Raw genomic sequence first — 20,067 nt, forward strand, 5'->3', positions numbered from 1 at the left:
CTTTGGTAACTATAATAATTTCTCATTTGTTAGCATTAGTAAATGCATTAACTAACATCAACTACCAATGAAAAATATATTTTCACAGAATTTAAAGTTTTATATGTTGTTCTGTGTGTGTGTGTTTCACAGAGTTGATGGTTTGGATTAACCCTTTAATTGCCGTATCCCTTAAAACCAAACTGCCAGAGGGTTACTGTGATGCTTGTGCTCGCTGGGCACCGTTTTATCGATGCCACCGGGGTGGCGTATGCTGACGGCTTGGGCCCGTCATCGCTGCTCGCAGCTATATTTACCATTTATTACTACTGTGTTGTATGTTTGATGTGATGCTGGTCCATGTCATGTAATGCAAATGAATTTTGCTTGGCCACAGCGTCAAGATCAGCTTACAGGAGATCATTCAGTCTCAGCTGACTGACAAAGTGAGTGAATTATCACCAATATCTTTCCTCATTCTCTTTAATGTTTTAATTTTGAGCATTTTAGACATATTGCATTTTTAGTTTTGCAAATTTCATTGTGTTTCCTTTCTCTGTGTCAGTGGTTTTCTCTGAAGGACGTCAAACATGGCCGGGTTCACATGATTCTGGAGTGGCTGCCCACAGCCACACAACCTGACAGACTACAAAAGGTCATTATTAAATCTGGAAAATTGTATTATATTATGCAGACTTATGCATGACATGTTTTTGAGTTCTAAAAGTAGTTTGGTCTGTATGCAAGCCATCTAGATTTTAGAGTAAAGTGTTTTATTTGGTGATTTAATTTTTTAAATTAAATTATGTATTTATATAATTTAATTTGCTATTTTTGTAGTTTACTTTTTAATTTTACTTGTCAAGTGAGACTCGTGCTGTATGAATACACTGTGTCAAGATTAGCTTTCAGTAAAAATAATGAATGCATTAGCCATTTTGCATTAATGAATAATACATTTAATTACTCATTTTGCATGTAAGATCAGGACAAATTGTTAGATTTTGATGTCATGATTTTAAAACTAAATAATTAAAAATAAAATTTTAATGCATTTATTATTTATTTCTTAGTATGTTTAATGTGAATGAATTTTGTACAGTTTAATTTGGTGTTAGAATTTATTTTCTTGGTTTCTTCACGTCAGGCTCTGCAGTTACAGTCAGATCATTTATACCAGAACAAATCTGTGCCGTCAGCAGCTCTGTTCTTCATTCTCTTGGAGAGAGCTCACGACCTGCCGGTGCGTCTCATATAAGCATTATCCTGCACAAATACAGTTATGCTATATTGGATGGAACTGTCGTAATTCTGTCATGTGTGCAGCTGAAGAAGAGTGGAAAGGAGCCTAAAGCTGCTGCAGAGCTGGTGTTAGGTGACATTTCTCATAAAACCAAGGTGGGAATTTGTGCCTTTTGTAAAGAATCTGTTTAGTGTCAATTTCTGACCCTTAATAAAAGCAACTTCTTTGCTGGTCTTTTTAAAGGTGTGTGACCGCTCCACATCTCCTGAGTGGAGTGAAGCTTTCTACTTCCTGGTTCACAACCCTACAGAGGAGATTCTTATTGTAAAGGTAAAATAGATGGAGTTCAGATATTTAGGTAGTCAACATGATATAATCCATCTAAAACTGTTTAAAATAGCATTTTAATTATCCTTTTAGAATTATTATGGTTGATGCTTTTATTATATATTACATCGATTATTTATAATATGTATAATATAAGAATTAATTGTCTCATTATTAGTATTATTTTATGTAATGTAATTTTTTTATTTTTTACCACATATTGAGAGACTGTATTAAATATTTGTACTTTTAATATGTTATTTTTAATTATAATATTATTACTAATTATTTTTATTATTTACAATATTTTTAAACATTTATATGTATATCATATTATTATATATTATATCATTTGTCACACTGTTGGACCATTTAGTAAATGACGATTAGTTACAGGACCTAAAATGTACACTTTCCCATGTACATTAATATAAATTTTAACTTGACTTTTCAATATTGATATAGTCCATGGACACATTATGCATCAAAACCCCTTATATACAGTGCCTTGCAAAGGTACCCCTTAATTTTTTTCACGTTTTATATTGCTCCCTTATGTTAAACTGCTTTAAATGACTTTTTTCCACATCAATCTCACTCCATACACTATAATGGTAAAGAAAAAAAAAAAAAAACGTTTTTTAACATCTTTGCTAATTTATTAAAATAAAATAACTTAAAGGATTCCATTGCATAAGTACTCATACCCTTATGACAGTTGGAATTTAGCTCAGGAGCATTCATATTGCTTGTAGGTGTTACTAGACTTTGAGTGAAGGTAACCTGTGGCACACACGTCTTAATAAAAGGTCTAACAGCTGATAATGTATATCAGAGCAAAAACCAAGCCCTGGGGTCAAAATAACTGTCTGTAGAGCTCAGAAACAGGTTTGTGTCAAGCCACACATCTGGGGAAGAGTTCAGAAAAAAAATTCTGCTTCATTGAAGGGTCACAGAAGCATGTATTCTCCTTTACCCTTAAATGGAAGAAGTATGAAACAACCAGGATTCTTCTTAGAGCTGGCCTCCTGGCCAAACTGAGCAATTGATGGAGAAGGGCTTTGGTTAGAGTGGTGACAACGAACCTGATGGTCACTCTAGTTGAGCTCCATGATCATATGTGGAGATAGGAGAAATCTTTTTTTGGCGGTGTGGCAAGACTCAATCCTCTCCTCAGTGAAGACAAAATAAAACACACTTGGAATTTACAAAGAAAGCACCTAAAGGACCCTCAGACTAATAAGATTCTCTGGTCTGATGAACCTCAATTCTAAGCATCATGTTTGAAGGGAACCAGCTCTGCTCATCACCTGCAGAGTACCATCCCAAAAGTAAAGTGTGCTGGTAGCAGGCTCATGCTATGGAGCTGTTTTTCAGCAGCAGGGACTGAGGGACTCATCAGAATAGAAGAAAAGCTCAATGCACCAAAATACTGAGATAGCCTTAATGAAAACCCAGTCCGGAGCATTCAGAACCTCAGACTGGGCAGTAGGTTCACCTTCCAACAGGACAGTGACCCTAAGCACACAGCAAGAGTGGCTTATAGACAACTCTGTGAATGTCTTTGAGTGGCCCAGCCACAGCCTGAACTTGAACCCAATCAAATATTTCTGGAGAAACCTGAAAATGTGTGTCTGCCCCCATCCAACCTGAACGAGCTTGAGAGGTGAAGAGGTGAGAAGAATGGCAGATAATTGCCAAATGATGATGAGCAAAGCTTGTCGCATCAAACAAAAAAGACTTGAGACTGTAAAGGTCCTTCAGCTAAATATTTAGTTAAGGGTATGAATACTTATGCAATGTACCTGAGTTTTTTATTTTTAATAAATTTACGAAGTTGTGACAATTCTATTTTTGTCTTATCAATATGGTGTATGGAGTGTAGATTGATGTGGGGGGAAAAGTAATTTAAAGCAGTTTAACATAAGGCAGCAACATAACAAAATGTGAATAAAATGAAGGGGTGTGAATACTTTCACAAGGCACTGTATATCATAATAGATATTCATAATGGATTGTATCTTTGTTCATCTTTTCTCTCGTTTCCTCGTAGCTTTCAAGTGCCTTTGAGCAGCCCTTAGGCTCTGTCGTTCTACCAATCAGAGAGCTGCTTTCAAAACCAGATCTACTGATGGACCAGTGGTTGAGTCTGGATGGAGCAGGTCAAGACAGTCAGATTCTGCTGAGGGCACAACTTAAGGTCAAACAATGATTCGTATTGCTTTTTCTAAACTGTTACAGGATAACTTACTAATTGTCTTTTTCAAATTGCATTTCAGTTCTTAAAATAAAAAATATATATTGTATATGGATCTCTCGCAATTAGTTTCATGTTGGTGTGTCAAATTGAGACCAGAAGACATTTGCAAATGTTTAAATTAAACTTGTTTAATATCAGATTTTGGACTCAAGTCTGGATACAAGTGTCCTTCATCGTAAAAAGCCTGTTATTGAAGAAGAGCGTTCAGTGGGTGAACAGCAAGAAGAAAACGCTCCAGTCACTGTTGAACACTCACAAGCTGCAGTCAGTAAGGAGTCTGAGAAGAAAACGCTGCCACCAAAAGGGTTCGATTGTTTTGTTATGATTACTGATTTCTTAACAGTCATATGGTTTTATCTTGAGAACTAAACCAGACTGATTGTGTTTGTGATGAACAGAGTCAGTCAACTGGCAGCCTTTACTTTACCACTACCTGTGTCACTTCCTCAAGAACATCAGAAACAAACAGACGCCCATGATCTAGATGACCATCACACGCCATCTGTACCCAAAACACTGCCTGCCACTGAGGTTAGTTTGTGTGTGTGTGTGTGTGTGTAAAGTATAATTTACTTAAAATATTATATAAAATAAATTAATAATTAATTAAAATAAAATATTTATTTTAAGTAATTGAAATCAATAATTATTTTAATCATAATGTCATTATTTCAATTTTAATTTATTTAGTGATAATATAAATTATTTATTAAATTATATTATAAATTCAGCTTATTAAATTATTTAATTTTATTAAATGAATTGAAATGTTTTACATTTATTTAATTGGAATTTTTTAATTTAAACAGTATTTCAGATCAATTATATATTACATTAAACATAAAACTAATTTTTGCAATTCTTTTTTTACTTAAATGATTAAATGCAATAAACATTGTTTTGTTGAAAATTAATGATGACCATATTTTTTATTAATTATGTATAATATGCGTTAACTTAGTGTAATTGACACTATTATAGTTTTTTTAATTACTCATTTTAGTTTTTTAGTAATTTTGTAGTCTGTTTTTGTCATTGTTCTTAGTTCTTTTTTTTTATATCTATATAGTTTTTATTAATTTTTATTTCAGTTTGAGTTATTTCAGCACATCAAGTACTAAATGAAAATGAAAAATGTTTTTGGCAACTACTGGAAATAAGATATTTTATTTCAGTTAACATGTTTTATTTTGAGTAACAAAGGATTTTTATTTTCTAGTTTTAGTTTTAGTTAACCTTAATAGCTCAGATTATTTCTTATCATTTACAGGATCTCAGCAAAGTTCCTGATTCCACTACCAATGAGGGTGGATACATGGAACCAGTCAAAACATTTGGATCAGCCCCTGAAGAGCAAAAACCAGAAGAGCAGTGAGTTAAAGATTTGATACAACCCTGATTTAGCTTTAATTAACAAAGTCATATATTATTAATACTCATAATAATGATGGGCCATCATATAAAGATTGATTTGTTCATGTTAAACAGGTCTCACAAGAAGGTTTCCCCCAGTGCTCTTGCAGAGGAGTCAAAAGTCAGTAGTTCTACAGACGTTCGACCCCAAAAGACCAGACATAACCCCAGCTTTGGCACCAAGGCGAGTGGTATTTTCTTGAACTTTTAGATTCCTAGATCAGCATACCATTTTTTAGGTGTAGATCTAAGCATGTTGGAACATGTCCTAATTCTTCTAATGTTATGATTGTTTAATGTCTGTCCCATAGGGGGTGCTGCGTATCCATCTTTTGGAAGCTCAGGATCTGGTAGCGAAGGATAACATGATGGGAGGGATGGTGAAGGGAAAGAGCGACCCGTATGTCAAGATCCATATCGGAGACACAACCTTTAAGAGTCATGTGATCAAGGAGAACCTCAACCCCACCTGGAACGAGATGTATGAGGTGGGAATGCTGGGAAATGTAGTTTGGAAAAATCAAAGTGTCGCAGAAATGTCTGTAATGGCTATGATTTATGTGTATTTATGCTCATTTCTTAAATATTTTAAATTCTTATATGTAAAATAATAATTTAAAAGACATTACTTTAAAATAGATTTATAGTTATATTTCCTGTTTTTATTAACTAGATGATTCTGAGTCCTGATCATAATCTAGACGTGAAGTTTGAGGTATATGATAAGGATTTTGAATCTGATGATTTCCTTGGAAGGTTAGTACATTTACAGCCTTTTTTACTCATTATAGCACAGAAACCAGATTTTTTGCATTATTGCATATTTTTTTGGGGACAATTAGGCACATTTCCCATCCATTTCATATATATCATGGTAGTATTTGTTTTCAACTTATGTTGATTTTGGGGTTAAATGTGCCCCAGATAAATCTTAATGAAATTTACTCTAAACATTAAAAACACTTTATTTCAGATGCTGTATTCATAAAATAAATGATCTTTTACTTAGTCTTCATGTGTGTTCAGGTTCAAGCTCAAACTTGGACATATCATCAGTTCCCAGTACAATGATGAAGTGAGTATCAGCATATTTGGCTCTGGTTTGTAAGATCATAACACAGTCAGCACATGAACCTGTCCCTGCTGCCTTTTCTTTTCCAGTGGTTTACTCTGAATGATATAAAACACGGTCGAGTCCATTTGGTCCTGGAATGGCTTCCCACCTCAACACAGCGGGATAGATTGGATCAAGTCAGTTTTTCACAAAAGCACACAGCTGTTATATATGTATAAAATTGACTTAATACGAAAATTTGTCTTTTTTTTTACTAGGTAATGCAGATGCAAAGCTCTCAGACCTACCAGAACAAGTCTGTGCCGTCAGCAGCGTTGTTGTTTATTTACTTAGAAAGAGCTCATGATCTGCCTGTGAGTCTATGTACTTCTACACACTATCAATAAACTATCATTTATAGAGATTGCATTAAAAAAGACCATTTCTAGTCAATACTAAATAAAGTAGAATATGTTTGAATTTTATGTCTATAATGTTTAAATATTTTAAAGCTATTTAAAAATATGCATTCATGTATGTATAAAATTATATATTAATATGTATATATAATATCTATTATTATATAATACATACATCAAATTACTATATATATATGTATATTTACACTGCCGGTCAAAAGTTTGGGAACAGTAAGATTTTTTATGTTTTTTAAAGAAGTCTCTTCTGCTCATCAAGGCTTTATCTATTTGATACAAATCAAAAATACAGAAAAAAATGTTATTTTGTGAATTATTGCAATTTAAAACAACAGTTTTCTATTTTAATATACTTTAAAAAGCTGAACTTTCAGCATCATTACTCCAGTCTTCAGTGTCACATGATCCTTCAGAAATATTTTAATATGCTGATTATAATCAATGTTGGAAACCGTTGTGCTGCTTCATATTTTTTTGGGACCTTTAATATTTTTTTTTAGGATTCTCTGATTAATAAAAAGATAAAAAGAACAGCATTTATTTAAAAATAATTTTGTGTTACAATATACAATGCTATTCAAAAGTGTGGGGTCAGAACATTTTTTTTTTTTTTTTTTTTTAGAAATTAATACTTTTATTCAGGAGGGATGTGTTAAATGAATTAAAAGCCATAGTAAAGACTTATATTGTTAGAAAAGATTTCTATTTTGAACAAATGCTGCTCTTTTTAACCTTTTATTAATCAAAGAATCAAAAAAATTATCACAAGTTCCAAAAAAAACAACATGAAGCAGCACAATAGTTTCAACACTCATAATAAATCAGCATATTATACTGATTTCTGAAGGATCATGTGACACTGAAGACTGGAGTAATGATGCTGAAAATTCAGCGCTGCCTCACAGAAATAAATTCTATTTTAAAGTACTGTATATTAAAATAGGAAACTGATTTAAGAAATTGCAATAAGATTTCACAATATTACTGTTTTCTGTATTTTTGATTGAATAAAAACAGCCTTGATAAGCAGAAGAGACAGAAGAGACTCCCTTAAAAAACATAAAAAATCTTACTGATGCCCAACTTTTGAGCGGAAGTGTATATATATATGTGTGTGTGTGTGTGTGTGTGTGTGTATATATATATATAAAATGTTATTTAAGAGCTTTATAAAAATATTGTATATTATACATACTTTCATACTATTTGTATTAATTATGTATATCACTATATGTATATTTATTCTACTTTATTAATTATTTCACTGACTATAAATGATCTTTATTAACAAAATCTTTACTCTATAAATTATTTTAATGATTGGAAAGGTAATGAAAGTTTTTTTTTTTAATAATAATAATAATAACCTGTCATTAATTCTTGATGGTTTTATGTCTAGTTGAAGAAAAGTGGAAAGGAACCCAAAGCTGCTGCTGAACTTGTACTTGGAGGAACGACTTACAAAACCAAGGCAGGAGACTTTTATCTATAATAGCAATCATACAGTCTTATAAAAAGTTAAAGGGTATATTATTTATTTGTAATATTTTAATATATTTAAATGATTTTTTCTGTGCTCTCACATGTAAAGGTGTGTGATCGCTCGTCTTCTCCTTACTGGAATGAAGCATTCGACTTTCTGGTTCAGGACCCCAAAAAGGACATACTTGTCATTAAGGTGAGGATATTTTAGCCTGAAATGCAGTTAATATCATTTTGTGAAGATTGCATGCATTACAGTTTTTCTCAGTGGCTTTGGTGCAATATATGATAATGTATATTTAAACTTGGCATTATTGTATACGCCTTAGTGTGCTTCAGGTTAAGTACATACTTAACATGCATCAACAAAACTAAACTAACTTGCTCAGCATGACAGTAGTTGACCTGAAAGAGAAACTGACTGTAGAAGAAGCGTTTAAGAGCCCTTGTGGCAACACGGAGAATGCAACAGTATTTGTGTTTAAACTAGAAGGGTTTCTGCATTATGCTTCACATCTTAAATTATGATTATTTCAGACTCTGATTTGATTTATTGTCATTCTGAGCAGCTCTCAAGTGCTTGGGACCAACCCATGGGCTCTTTGGTTGTACCAATCAGAGAGCTGCTTTCAAAACCAGATCTACTGAAGGACCAATGGCTCGATCTGGATGGAGCTTCACAGAAGAGCCAGATCCTACTCAGGGCACAGCTGAAGGTTAGTCAACTTGAGCTATCTGCGCTCGTTTTGATGGCTGTTTTAGTCAATCAGCCAAGAAGTAATATCACAATGCTGTAAATACAATCAACATGTTCTCTTTTATCCAGATCTTGGATTCAAAAATGGCCGCCTTAGTGGCCATGGGTTCAGGTCCTGTGTTGAGTAATAAGCAGATGGCCACCACCGGTCAGATCAAGATCTCCCTTTCCTTCCAGAAGAAGCTGACAGTGATCATCCACGCATGCAGGTCTGGTGTGATTATAAATCACAAGTTTAGAAGTCTCCTCTGTAAGTCTGAAGTTTGAGGTGAAATGAAGACGTTGTGTGTTTGTGTGTTTTCAGGGGTCTGGTTACATCATCTAAGGACAGCTTAGACACCTACGTCTCCCTCATTCTGCTGCCGGATAAAAGCAAGGCCACGAAAAGAAAGACAACTGTGAAGAAGAAAAATTTGAACCCTGAGTTCAATGAAAGGTTAGACCTGTGTGTGTGTGTGTGTGTGTGTGTGTGTGTGCTCATTGTTGTGTAACAAAAATATATAAATTTGTATAATGACACAGGTATTACAAGGTGAAGGTGACTTTTCAGGACATTGCCCCATGTCCCCACTTTTCAAAACGCTTATAAATCATACAGAGTGAGTTTTTTGGGAATAAAGTAGAAATGCACAGTCTCCTGTGAGGGCTAAGTTTAGGTGTAGGGTTGGTGTAGGGCAATAGCACATAAAGTTTGTACAGTATAAAAACCATTACGCCTATGGGATGTCCCCACTTTTCACAAAAACAAACAAATATTATCTGATCTGATCATCATCCAGTCTATCTGGAATGACATGAAGAAACAGAACAAACTGAGACCGACTGAATCCAGAAGAACTGTGGCAACGTCTCCAAGAAACCTACCTGCAAAGCTACAGTACTGTTAAAAGTTTTAGACACTTGTGTAAAAATGCTGTCAAATGAGGATACTGTCAATAACGTCATAAATAGATTTTCTTTATCAATTAACTTCTATTAAGTAAATGAAATCAACATTTGGTGTGTGCACCCTTTACATTTAAAGCAGCTTTTGCCCTCGGTGCACTTGCGCAGAGTTTCTCAGGGAGATCTCTTAAAGCGTCTTGGAGACGTTGCCACAATTCTTCTGGATTTAGTCTCTTCAGTCTGGATTTATTCTGCTGTTGTCAGACTCCTTGTGCAAATAAAAAACTCACTGGATTATTACAATTAATGGCAAAATCAATGTTTGGAAATGTAAACTGATATTTGCTACTGACACACAACAGCAAAAGATAGAAATAACTGACTTAAAACCATTTTAAAATACTAGTGCTCTAATACTTTTGGCCACCACTGGCCAATACATATTGATGTGTTTAATTCATCTTCAAACATTGCATTGTGTAAATCTCTCTTTTGATTTGTCTTAGATGTGAAGTGGTTTTAGATGGTTTTTATCAGACCTTGACCCAGTGAGCGTGTCATCATCTGCTGTCGTTCTGTAGGTTTGAGTTTGATATGAGCGTGGAGGACGCTCAGAGACGAGAGCTCAGCGTTTGTGTGAAAAACGCATCCTCGTCCTTCATGAATCGAGACAAAGACGTGATCGGTCAGGTCAGTCTGCCTGGGCTCACTTCAGCTGTATAGGAATATACTGCAAAAAAACGTCCTTGTCTGTTTAAAATATCTAGACTCCCTAACACTGAAATATATGTGCACAAAATCATATAAGATAATAAGACTTGTTTTCAGAGAATTTATCTTGAATTATGAGTTACTTTTCTGTATTCAATTGTTTTAATGTTTATAATTTTATAATATGTATATTGAAATTTTACAGTATTACTAATATTTATTTAATCATGTTGATTTCTTCTTATAGATGCAGATAGACCTGGGACATGTTGATGTAGTCGCTGGAGTCACAGAATGGTGAGTTTTTGTACTTTTAATACACAAACATACAAATATTTCCTCTGAGCAACACTTTCCAATGTAATTATTATGTATTGTTTATTTTGTTCTGATATCGGTTTAACTTTTTCAAAGACAGAATTTTCATTTTTGGATGAATTGTTTTTGTTTCTCTGTCAGGTTTGATCTGAAAGAAGAGCAGAACTAGCTCTTACTAGAACACCGTGTTCTTGACCTGAGCACTTCACAGCCAACCTTAAACCTCTTCCTGAAGTTCATCAGGTTAACTTTGCTGTCGTGTATCGCTGCCGGTGCTTCCCTTCCACCTTTTTTTTATAACTTCACAAAACACATATATTTCTTTCCTCCATCTGTTTATTTATCAGCAGATGATTTTTGAGTCAGGATTATGTGATATGATTGATCTTAGTGATTTGAATATACTGGTACATTGACAAATCAAGTTTAGAGTATAACAGCAAAAGGTGATATCTAACCGTTTGGTTAACCGTATGTATTTACAGAGATAAATGTTGAGCAGGTGTCTGGAAAGAGTCTCGTCTTCATGTGCAGGTTGCAGGACGTTGCATTTGTGTTAAATTCAGAAGGAAAAGTATGTTTTAAATGGGTTTCATGTTTTTTTTTAAAGCAAAGAAATATTTCTTCTTTATTGAAAATGAAAGGATACAACACTAGGTCTAAATGTACAAATTTATGAAGCATTATAATTGACAGAAATTTGTGCACCAAAAATATAAAGTGGTGTTATTTAGACAGTCTACACATCACCACCTAAACACTATTTAAGATATTTTATGTGCTGTCACCACAATCATAGTGTTGCATTTGGATAAATAGCTGCTGTTTACACATCCATATGGCTTATGCAGCTTCTGTAGTCCATTGTGATGCCAAATATCTAGAAAGTCCATTTTTTGGCCAAAAATATGACTTTAACGCTTGCATGTTACATTGTGTTAGATTTTAGGCCTTAAAAAGAGTTATTTTGTGGTCATTTTTATTTGCAATCATTTATGTTTACCATTTATGACGGTCTATACATAGGGTTCCCATACTTATGAAAACCTTGAAACAACAGGGAATTTAAATAGATTTCCAGGCTTGCAAAAATCATGGAACATCATAAAATGTTGACGCCCTGGACCTTTCTAAAGTGAGTGTAAATTTCTGGTTATGCTTGGGCATTGGGTTTCAGAGTCATGTGTTGAATCAAATGCATTGAGCTGCATTCAGATCTCAGGCTCTATTTTTGTCTGTTTGGAGACTTTTGTACTCCATGTTTGGTTGTTTAAATCACTTCATTCCAAGGATTGATACCCGAGTTACAAATGAAGCTCCACTAATGTCTAAAATGATTTGAATGATACTTAACCACTAATAGCTGGATATCGTGATAATGCACAACTGTAAAAGTCATGGAAATTCATTAGTTAAAAGGGTGGGAACCCTGTACAAGAGCTAAACCAAAAACAAATGCTTTTGCTGAGCTTCGTTCACGTTTTCATGATTTATAATGTTTATAATATCTATAACTACCATTCAAAAATTTGGGGTCAGCGAGATTTCTTAAATTAAAACTTTTATTCAGCAAAGACAAATTAAATTGATCAAAGGTTAAATAAATGCTGTTCTTTTGAAATTTCTTTTCATCAATGAATAATAAAATAAACATTTTACTGTATTTTTGATTAAATAAATGCAGCATTAAGAAAAATACTTTTTATAAACAAAAAAAAAAATCATAGTCCCCAAACTTTTGAACGGTAGTGTACAGTATTTGTTTCTTGTTATACGTCTTACTTTACTAGTTTGATTTCATATTTTGCTGCATTCCATTTGCTTTCTATCACTGAGTGCATGTTACTTTTATTTCCATGTAAGTTTTATATTTTACATTAAAACATGCTGTAATGTGTTGAGATTTATGTGCAAATAAGTAAATACCAAAGAACCAAACCATGCTAAAGACGACCATATTCAGCTGAACTGCACTACTCATACTGCCACATTTCTGAATGTACGGTATTATCTCATATATTCACAGCTGTCAATAAAACAGTTATGGCATCAGAATGTTGTCAAAATTTTATTGAGAATTCGAACAGCATAAGCAATACTACATAAGTCAAAAACCACAAAAAACAACTTCTGTGGAAGTTTATAATTTTTATTTACCAAACCAGTCTGCATTGATCATGCACAGCTTTATTGATGCTGCATTGTGCAAGCAAACAAACTCTACATCTGCCACCATTTAAAGGTCATGTGTTCTTTATGTAGTATGTGAAATGATTTATAGATAAAAACAGCCCGTCAATGCTTTTGTATTTTACAAAAAGAGAGTGTGACAAGCAGTTCATAAGTTCATACATGAATATTATAATGACAACACGTTTTCTCATGGTATAAAGACAAGAGTGCGTTTCTCCCTAAAGGGAGACATAATCAGCCTTCAAACCATCTTATAACGACTTCCAGGTCCATTTAGGCATCTTCCCACAAATAATACCATTTCAGTTTTATGTGAGACTGGAAAAGAAGAAATAATGAAGTTTAGTTGGATTTGAAGTAATCATCAGTATTGGATAAACTATATGTATTTCTCCAGACTGAGTTGATGTCACATACCTGTCGATGAGCGAGTCTCTCATGGTAGTTGCGATGGCGCTGGGCTGCGTTTCACTCAATCTGAAGACGCTCTCGATGACAGACAGCTCAGTGCTCGTGGTGTCCAGCCCACAGAAGGCACACCAGTCGTTCACCACCATACCAGCAGCGATCACCTCACTACCACGATTCACCGTTCCAGCCTGCAGAGAGAAAACACAGTTATCACTGAGCTTTATCAATCACCACAGATATCAATGAGCCAGCATCAGTGCAAAGAAATCAAGTAGTTCCTCGAGTACATTTCGAAAGGTTTCTGACAAAATACTAGTTACCTCAGTCTAGGGTTGTATTGCATACGTTTCCCCCACAATTAGTCATTTCTAGGGCTACTGTTTGTCTGATATTTCATGTTTGCATCATGATGACAGGCTGAAAGCTGCTGTTCATGGTTTTCACAGAACATTACTGGTGTTATACCTTCAGAAGTCAGAAAGAGCTTTATTACCAAGTCTGTTTACACACACACACAAGGAATTTGTGCAGAAGAAAGTGTGGACATAGTGCAAACTAGTGCAGCAGACAGGAATTACACAGCAGAGATGGAGTATAACACTAATATAAGAAAAACTGAAAATTAAATCATGCAGAAGTAGAAATATAGAGAAATGTAAATTTAAATGAATGCATGTACAGATATATTTACAAGTGTGCAATTTACAAACGTACAGTTTTCGGATTCAATGTATAAAGTCATTTTGAATCTGAATTACATTGTTGAGAATTTTTTAAAGCATTTTCCTTGTAGACTATTATTTCTGAACATATAACATGTATAAGACAAGTTTGTAGAGGATGTAGTTGTAGTTCATGCATCTTTTAGGCAGAGATATTTAACAAGTGATATGTTTAACATTTACATCATGTTGACAGCTTCATGTGTGGTGCACTTGGAATAGAATTTTCTTTAACTACAGGGTTAATAAAGAAAAAGTTACTTGAATCATGTTGGAGGTGCATTTTTCAGTTGACTAGTTAAAAATCGTAAAAAAATAATAAATCGAAAATCAGTCAAATCGCCCACCCCTAGTTATTTCACATAAATATTTAAATAAATACTCAGATATAGATATATAATAAATATATAAAAAGGCTGAACATTTTGGATTGGTAGAATCAACTACCCCTGACATTAAAATGGCAAAGATCAACAAAAAAACAGTAACTATGATACACTTCCATACAAATGATCAAACACATCCACTGAGTATGTATTTAGCATAAACCCCAACTAAGATGATCAGTGTTTCTTATCTTAGTAAACACCACTATATAATTTATTCCTGTGATCAAAGCTGAATTTCCAGCATCATTACTCCAGTCTTCAGTGTCACATGATCCTTCAGAAATCATTCTTCTTATATGCTGATTTACTGCTCAAGAAACATTTCTGATTTTTATCAATATTAAAGACATTTGTGCTGCCTAATATCTTTGAAGACCATGATACATTTCTTCAGGACACTTTAATGAATGGAAAGTTCAAAAGAAGAGCATTTATTTGAAATAGAAATCTTTTATAAATTCTAAATGTCTAAACTTTTGTTCAATTTACTGCATCTTTGATAAATAAATGTATTAAGTATTTCTTCGACCAACAACAACAAAAAAATCATACCAACCCCCATACATTTGAACGTTTTGAACATAATATATCATAATTGTTCAGTAGAATGTGATCAAGTCAGATGAAGCGATTGTCAGATATTAGAGAGCGGTAACTCACCACTAAAGGAACTTGCAGGAGTGACGAGAGTTCATCTTGATCTTCTATGGAGGTTTTGGGGTGGACGAGGCCTCCCTGGTTACTGAAGGCACAGTAACTACCCACAAGCACCTGCTCCGCAATCGTCTGTCTGAACACTTCCACCTTGAGAGTGTCTGCAAGAATCTCTTCTGTTTCCTGTGGACAATAATTGCCTGAATTTAATACAAAAAACATCAGCTTTGGGAAATAAACTTTCCACTTTCTAATGGTTTCATTAATCTTACAGGCTTTTTAGAGAAATATAAAGCATTGAGAAATCATTTAGAGCCATTAAGGTTCAGAGAAAGTCTTCCATTAGGAATGTTCTTACTCGGTCAAGATCAGGATGAACTAGAGCAACATAGTCGTTACAGGAAGTGACGTTCCCCAGTGCAGAAAGACGCTCTTCTACTCTCTGAATCCGCACTGAATCTGGCAGGCAGTTCCTAATGTGCTGTAACTCTTGATCTGTCGTGTTGCTGGGCACCAAGAGACCGTGACGATTTCCTGCAGAAGAGCATCCCCAGATGGACACAACATCTATTATACATCACGCATGAGGACATAAAAACATAAGACCTAATCTGATCTAAAGGTTCATTTCATCTCTTCTGAAACAACATCTGTATTTTAACAACATACAATTAAATATAAAAACTGTTAATCAATCACAAATTTGCATTGGATACATTTTCTTACCCACACACATTCTACCAATGATTCGGCATCCTGCTATAGAGGCATGAACAACAGGCATCGTTTCTGACAGTTCACCTTCAAACACACTGTGGGGGAAAACAGCCATTCATCACAATCAGAACTGTGTGTATATATATATATATATATATATATATATATATATATATTAGTAATCTCATTTAAGTAAGACTCACCTGTAAAAGTTTTCTGAACCGCCAATCGCCACCAAGCAATATGTGTTTGTGAGCTTGGCAAAGCAGCCAATTTCATTATTCTTTTCAAAAGATGCACGGACTGCCATTCTTCTGCTATTGAAATGATCAAAGCTGTCTGAAACTGATGAGAAACAACATTCACAGTGAGATAATGATAATAAGAAGAACAAATAGGGTAGATATAAAACAAACATATACAACATATCCTCCTGAGACCCAGCTATGGAGTTTTTGCCTCTGTACTGTCTGTAGTGGACATTCTATTTCAGTGAATTTCTCTGAGACGTCACATGTCACAGTTTTAAGCTTGGATGTCCTGTACAGAGCACATTCAGGGCTTTATAGAGATACTAAATGATTGGACGTTTGACCATGACCACACCCTCTCCTAGGTCTTTAAAGATGGCTAAATTTAATTTAGTGAAACATTTTACATCCTTATGGAAATATGATTATATTTTGTAATTGTCATTTAAATCTGAATAATTTTCTAATTGTTTGTCATAAAGCAACATCTCAGGGAAATGTTATGGGTTTTCAAATTCAAATATGACTTCCTGTTATGAAACAGGACATCATTTCATACATATCCACTGTGGAGGACACCAGGACTAAAATGATGTTTATGATGCATTTTGGACATGACAATTGAATAGGAAAATAAATTATATATCTATTTTGTTATTAAATATTAGATATTATTATGAAAATCTGGCCAATTATTACTCCCATTATGACAATTCTTTTTTCAAGACGCTGTCCCAACAGCAACACATTAATATGCAAATTAGATACAGTATAGATACACTGTGTTTAATGGGAAAACCAGTTTATGGAAATTTGTACAGACATACTGCATAAAACAAAATGGTATATCAAATAATTTTGCTATATATTTTATAACATCGTTGAGACTCATCCTTAAAGTTTAGAAGAAAAAAATTCTGAAACCTAAAAATGTATTGGTGATTAAAAAAAAATCCCATTGTTTTAGCCTTTTTGATGTCTATTAATTCTATTTTATATTTAGAAAAACTTAGTCTCTACAGAGGACATAGAAAAAAATATTACTAAAATATAATTTTTCAAAAATGTTAATTTAAATTTTTTTGTAATGACATGAAAAAATACTAAATTCACAAAGCTTTTTTTTTTTTGGGGGGGGGGGGGGGGGTCTCAGGAGTATATATATATATATATATATATATATATATATATATATATAATTATGATCTGGCAATTAGGTTTTGATCCAAACAGAAACATTCATATTTCTATAGAAAATTATTATAAAGGATAATAATCATATTTCTAAACATTAAATATAGTCCTGTTTTAGGATTAAATCTTATATTAGTATTAGGTTAGAGACACAGTTTTTAAATGTACTTCTGAAACTATTATTTTTAAACGTATGGGATTATTAAATAAAATAATTCTCAACAAAACTCGTTCTAAGTAACTTTCATTTAAACAGTAACTTAACTTAACTTGCTAACATTAGTTAGCAGTCGGCTAAATGAAGTTATTTTCACTTCTCTATTCATTAAACGCTATCAATTGTGTCCTTTAATAACAACGCAGGTTAATAATACATATTACTTCCTAAATGTAATAACTTTACTATAAAATTCATGACAATTACAACAATAATCTTATACTTACCGATTATCACTCTATGGAGAAGCGTGGCCAGCCGTAAACCACGTGTTCACGTCACTTCCTCGAGTGCCTACGTCAACGCGTTACGGTACGTGATACGTTAGCCCACGTTGTCATGAGAAACACTGCTGCCTTTGTTTTGATTCTTAAATATCAAGTTCTCATATCCTTATTCTTTGAATGATGACGAATCGGTATTCGCGTTAATAAAGACTTTTTGTATTTAAAAATTGATTTAATTTAGACGCGACATTTATGTCCCTTTCAACAAAATCTCTCAAAAGTTGCTAGATGTTATTTTTATTGATTTTATAATAAATAATATAAATTAATAACGCAATCTAGGATATACAACAATTAAACAGCAAACAAAAATATATAAACACATGACTTTTATTTGCTTTTTGACTGAAGTTGTCATATATAAATGTTGGTATAGTGTAGTCTGTGCACATGTATTATAATAATTTTAGAATAACACTAAATGAGCATATTTATATTTCTATAACCTGTTGTTGTTGCTGAGACTGGCGAGCCATGTCCCCACATGTTTATGTCATCCGCTTCAAAACCTGCGTAGCAACAGGACACACCTCTCCTTGCACTATGGATTTGTGAGCCAATCACGATTGAGTTTCGGCGTGACATCGTTTTTGTTGACACTTCGATTAGCTGGCCACCTGTGAAACGTCACTGCAGCAGCGCGCGCCCGTGACCCTCAACGTCCAGCCCGTGTTTTCTGCCTGGAAACATTGCGAGCTAAACGCAGGATCCGGGGGCTAGAGTCGGTGTGGGGTAAAGTCTTGCCGTGCCTCGGCTCGTTAACGCACTATTGATCTGTTTTTGTCACAGTCACGGTGTCAAACTCTCTCTGAGTGCTTGCTGCGTAACGTTATGTAGGTTTTTGCTGTCTCTGTTGTGAGTCTCGGTCTCAAACTAATCATCTGCGAACAGTTTTGTGAGAAAGTTGCTGAACATTAACATAAGCATCATATAAATTCGGTAAGGTTTCCTGAGACGTAACTTACCATAGTTATACCATGTTGTTTCACCTACATTGGTATTAAGTACGCTGAAGTTCCAATGCTACATGAATATGCTAATTAATAAGTACCATGCTACATAAATATGCTAATTTATAAGTACAATGCTACATGAATATGCTAATGGCACTTTTTTTTTGTAGAAGGTTGATAGTGTACAATCAAAAGCAGTACTAGTTTACCCTGACTACAGTGAATTTGTAATTGAATATATCATAATCTCTAAAATATGTGTGAATGAAAACATAAGCAAATCTAAATCTATTGTTTTTATTATTAATAATAAAGAGATGGGGTCTGATCAGAGCACGAGTTCGGCGGCTGACGAGCGGCAGAGGGATCCAGGCAATCTGCCATTGCAAGGTGAAGTATCTTCATCCAGTGTCCAAACTGATACCGGTCCTGAGCCCCGGGACAGTCTGGATCCAGACACTGACCTGCCACAATGTCGTATGGGCACCAGAAAGGTAGACGACATGAGCTTCATGATAGCCTGCACTAACTGGTATTAAAAACCAAAGACGTTGCACTGTGAAAGAACTGATTAGACTGGACGTGTCGTCCACGAACGAGTGCCAAATTTAGTCCGGGACAACAGAAGACACAATGCTGTTTGATGCAAGTCATGCCATTAATAAGTTGTGCAATGTGTTTTAAGACATCAAGAATAAAGCTATGGCTCATGTTTGTATTCACAAACACAATCTGTTCTGCTGAACAGCTGTGCACTTATGTACCGATTGCATGATATCAAAAGCATGTATTATGTAGTTGATATCAACCTGCACTAATGAAGTATGTATAAATATATCATTATAATATTGTAAAACATTCACCCAGAAAGCATCAAACGCTTGGCATTTCTGTAGTTTTATTTTATTGACATTTCTTTGAACGTGGTGATATTAGATACACAGTGTAAAACTAGACTGAACCCGAAATAAAATTTACTCATTGTTTATAGAATTAAAAACAGGATTTAAGAAATAAAACTTAAATCATATCTAATATTAGTAAATCAATCCGTTTAAGATCTCTCACATTCTTAATAATCAACATTATGCATGACAATGTGAAATCATAGGCTACCGTTAGAGTGAAAGAAAAATACAAAAGGTCTGAAAAGTTTCAGTAAATCTTTGTATTTACATGACCATTAAAACCTGGACGAGGCTGAGCAGACAGC

The 20,067-nt window shown here is 34.0% G+C and overlaps 2 protein-coding genes across 3 annotated transcripts in view; one reads left to right on the forward strand and one right to left on the reverse strand.

Moving 5' to 3' along the window:
* Window positions 1-12,919, forward strand: part of LOC306878717 (extended synaptotagmin-1-like) — a 35,479-nt gene extending 22,560 nt beyond the window's left edge. The window contains exons 30-52 of one of the 2 annotated variants that reach the window (XM_079431216.1): window positions 377-425; window positions 545-634; window positions 1,127-1,222; window positions 1,306-1,377; window positions 1,466-1,552; window positions 3,603-3,749; window positions 3,948-4,114; window positions 4,208-4,340; window positions 5,080-5,180; window positions 5,298-5,406; window positions 5,534-5,710; window positions 5,896-5,978; window positions 6,249-6,297; window positions 6,384-6,473; window positions 6,555-6,650; window positions 8,113-8,184; window positions 8,305-8,391; window positions 8,765-8,911; window positions 9,022-9,161; window positions 9,257-9,388; window positions 10,419-10,527; window positions 10,796-10,845; window positions 11,008-12,919. In XM_079431216.1, the coding sequence (XP_079287342.1) occupies window positions 377-425; window positions 545-634; window positions 1,127-1,222; window positions 1,306-1,377; window positions 1,466-1,552; window positions 3,603-3,749; window positions 3,948-4,114; window positions 4,208-4,340; window positions 5,080-5,180; window positions 5,298-5,406; window positions 5,534-5,710; window positions 5,896-5,978; window positions 6,249-6,297; window positions 6,384-6,473; window positions 6,555-6,650; window positions 8,113-8,184; window positions 8,305-8,391; window positions 8,765-8,911; window positions 9,022-9,161; window positions 9,257-9,388; window positions 10,419-10,527; window positions 10,796-10,845; window positions 11,008-11,035 (2,311 nt within the window). In that variant the 3' untranslated portion in view covers window positions 11,036-12,919. The remainder of the gene's footprint in view (window positions 1-376; window positions 426-544; window positions 635-1,126; window positions 1,223-1,305; window positions 1,378-1,465; window positions 1,553-3,602; window positions 3,750-3,947; window positions 4,115-4,207; window positions 4,341-5,079; window positions 5,181-5,297; window positions 5,407-5,533; window positions 5,711-5,895; window positions 5,979-6,248; window positions 6,298-6,383; window positions 6,474-6,554; window positions 6,651-8,112; window positions 8,185-8,304; window positions 8,392-8,764; window positions 8,912-9,021; window positions 9,162-9,256; window positions 9,389-10,418; window positions 10,528-10,795; window positions 10,846-11,007) is intronic. The other variant, XM_079431217.1, reaches the window with a different exon arrangement.
* A 2-nt stretch (window positions 12,920-12,921) lies between these two features.
* LOC306878719 (eukaryotic translation initiation factor 6) lies at window positions 12,922-18,405 on the reverse strand. The gene is made up of 7 exons (XM_079431220.1): window positions 17,842-18,405; window positions 16,156-16,297; window positions 15,962-16,047; window positions 15,594-15,769; window positions 15,242-15,418; window positions 13,477-13,658; window positions 12,922-13,377 (listed from the first exon to the last, which is right to left on the reverse strand). Exons 2-7 carry the CDS (start codon window positions 16,260-16,262, stop codon window positions 13,368-13,370), a joined length of 738 nt encoding a protein of 245 aa, XP_079287346.1. The 5' UTR covers window positions 16,263-16,297; window positions 17,842-18,405; the 3' UTR covers window positions 12,922-13,367.
* Window positions 18,406-20,067: the final 1,662 nt, after the last annotated feature.

This window comes from Barbus barbus (genome assembly GCF_936440315.1).
Source record: "Barbus barbus genome assembly, chromosome: 13".
NCBI lineage: Eukaryota > Metazoa > Chordata > Actinopteri > Cypriniformes > Cyprinidae > Barbus > Barbus barbus.

Excerpts from the sequence above, each read along its gene's own strand:
- LOC306878719 (XM_079431220.1), bottom strand. The coding sequence starts at position 16,262 with ATGGCAGTCCGTGCATCTTTTGAAAAGAATAATGAAATTGGCTGCTTT. Across the intron at positions 16,048-16,155 it reads GGTTCAGAAAACTTTTACAG|TGTGTTTGAAGGTGAACTGT; the intron begins GTGAGTCTTACT and ends TTTCCCCCACAG. Across the intron at positions 15,770-15,961 it reads CATTGGTAGAATGTGTGTGG|GAAATCGTCACGGTCTCTTG; the intron begins GTAAGAAAATGT and ends GCTCTTCTGCAG.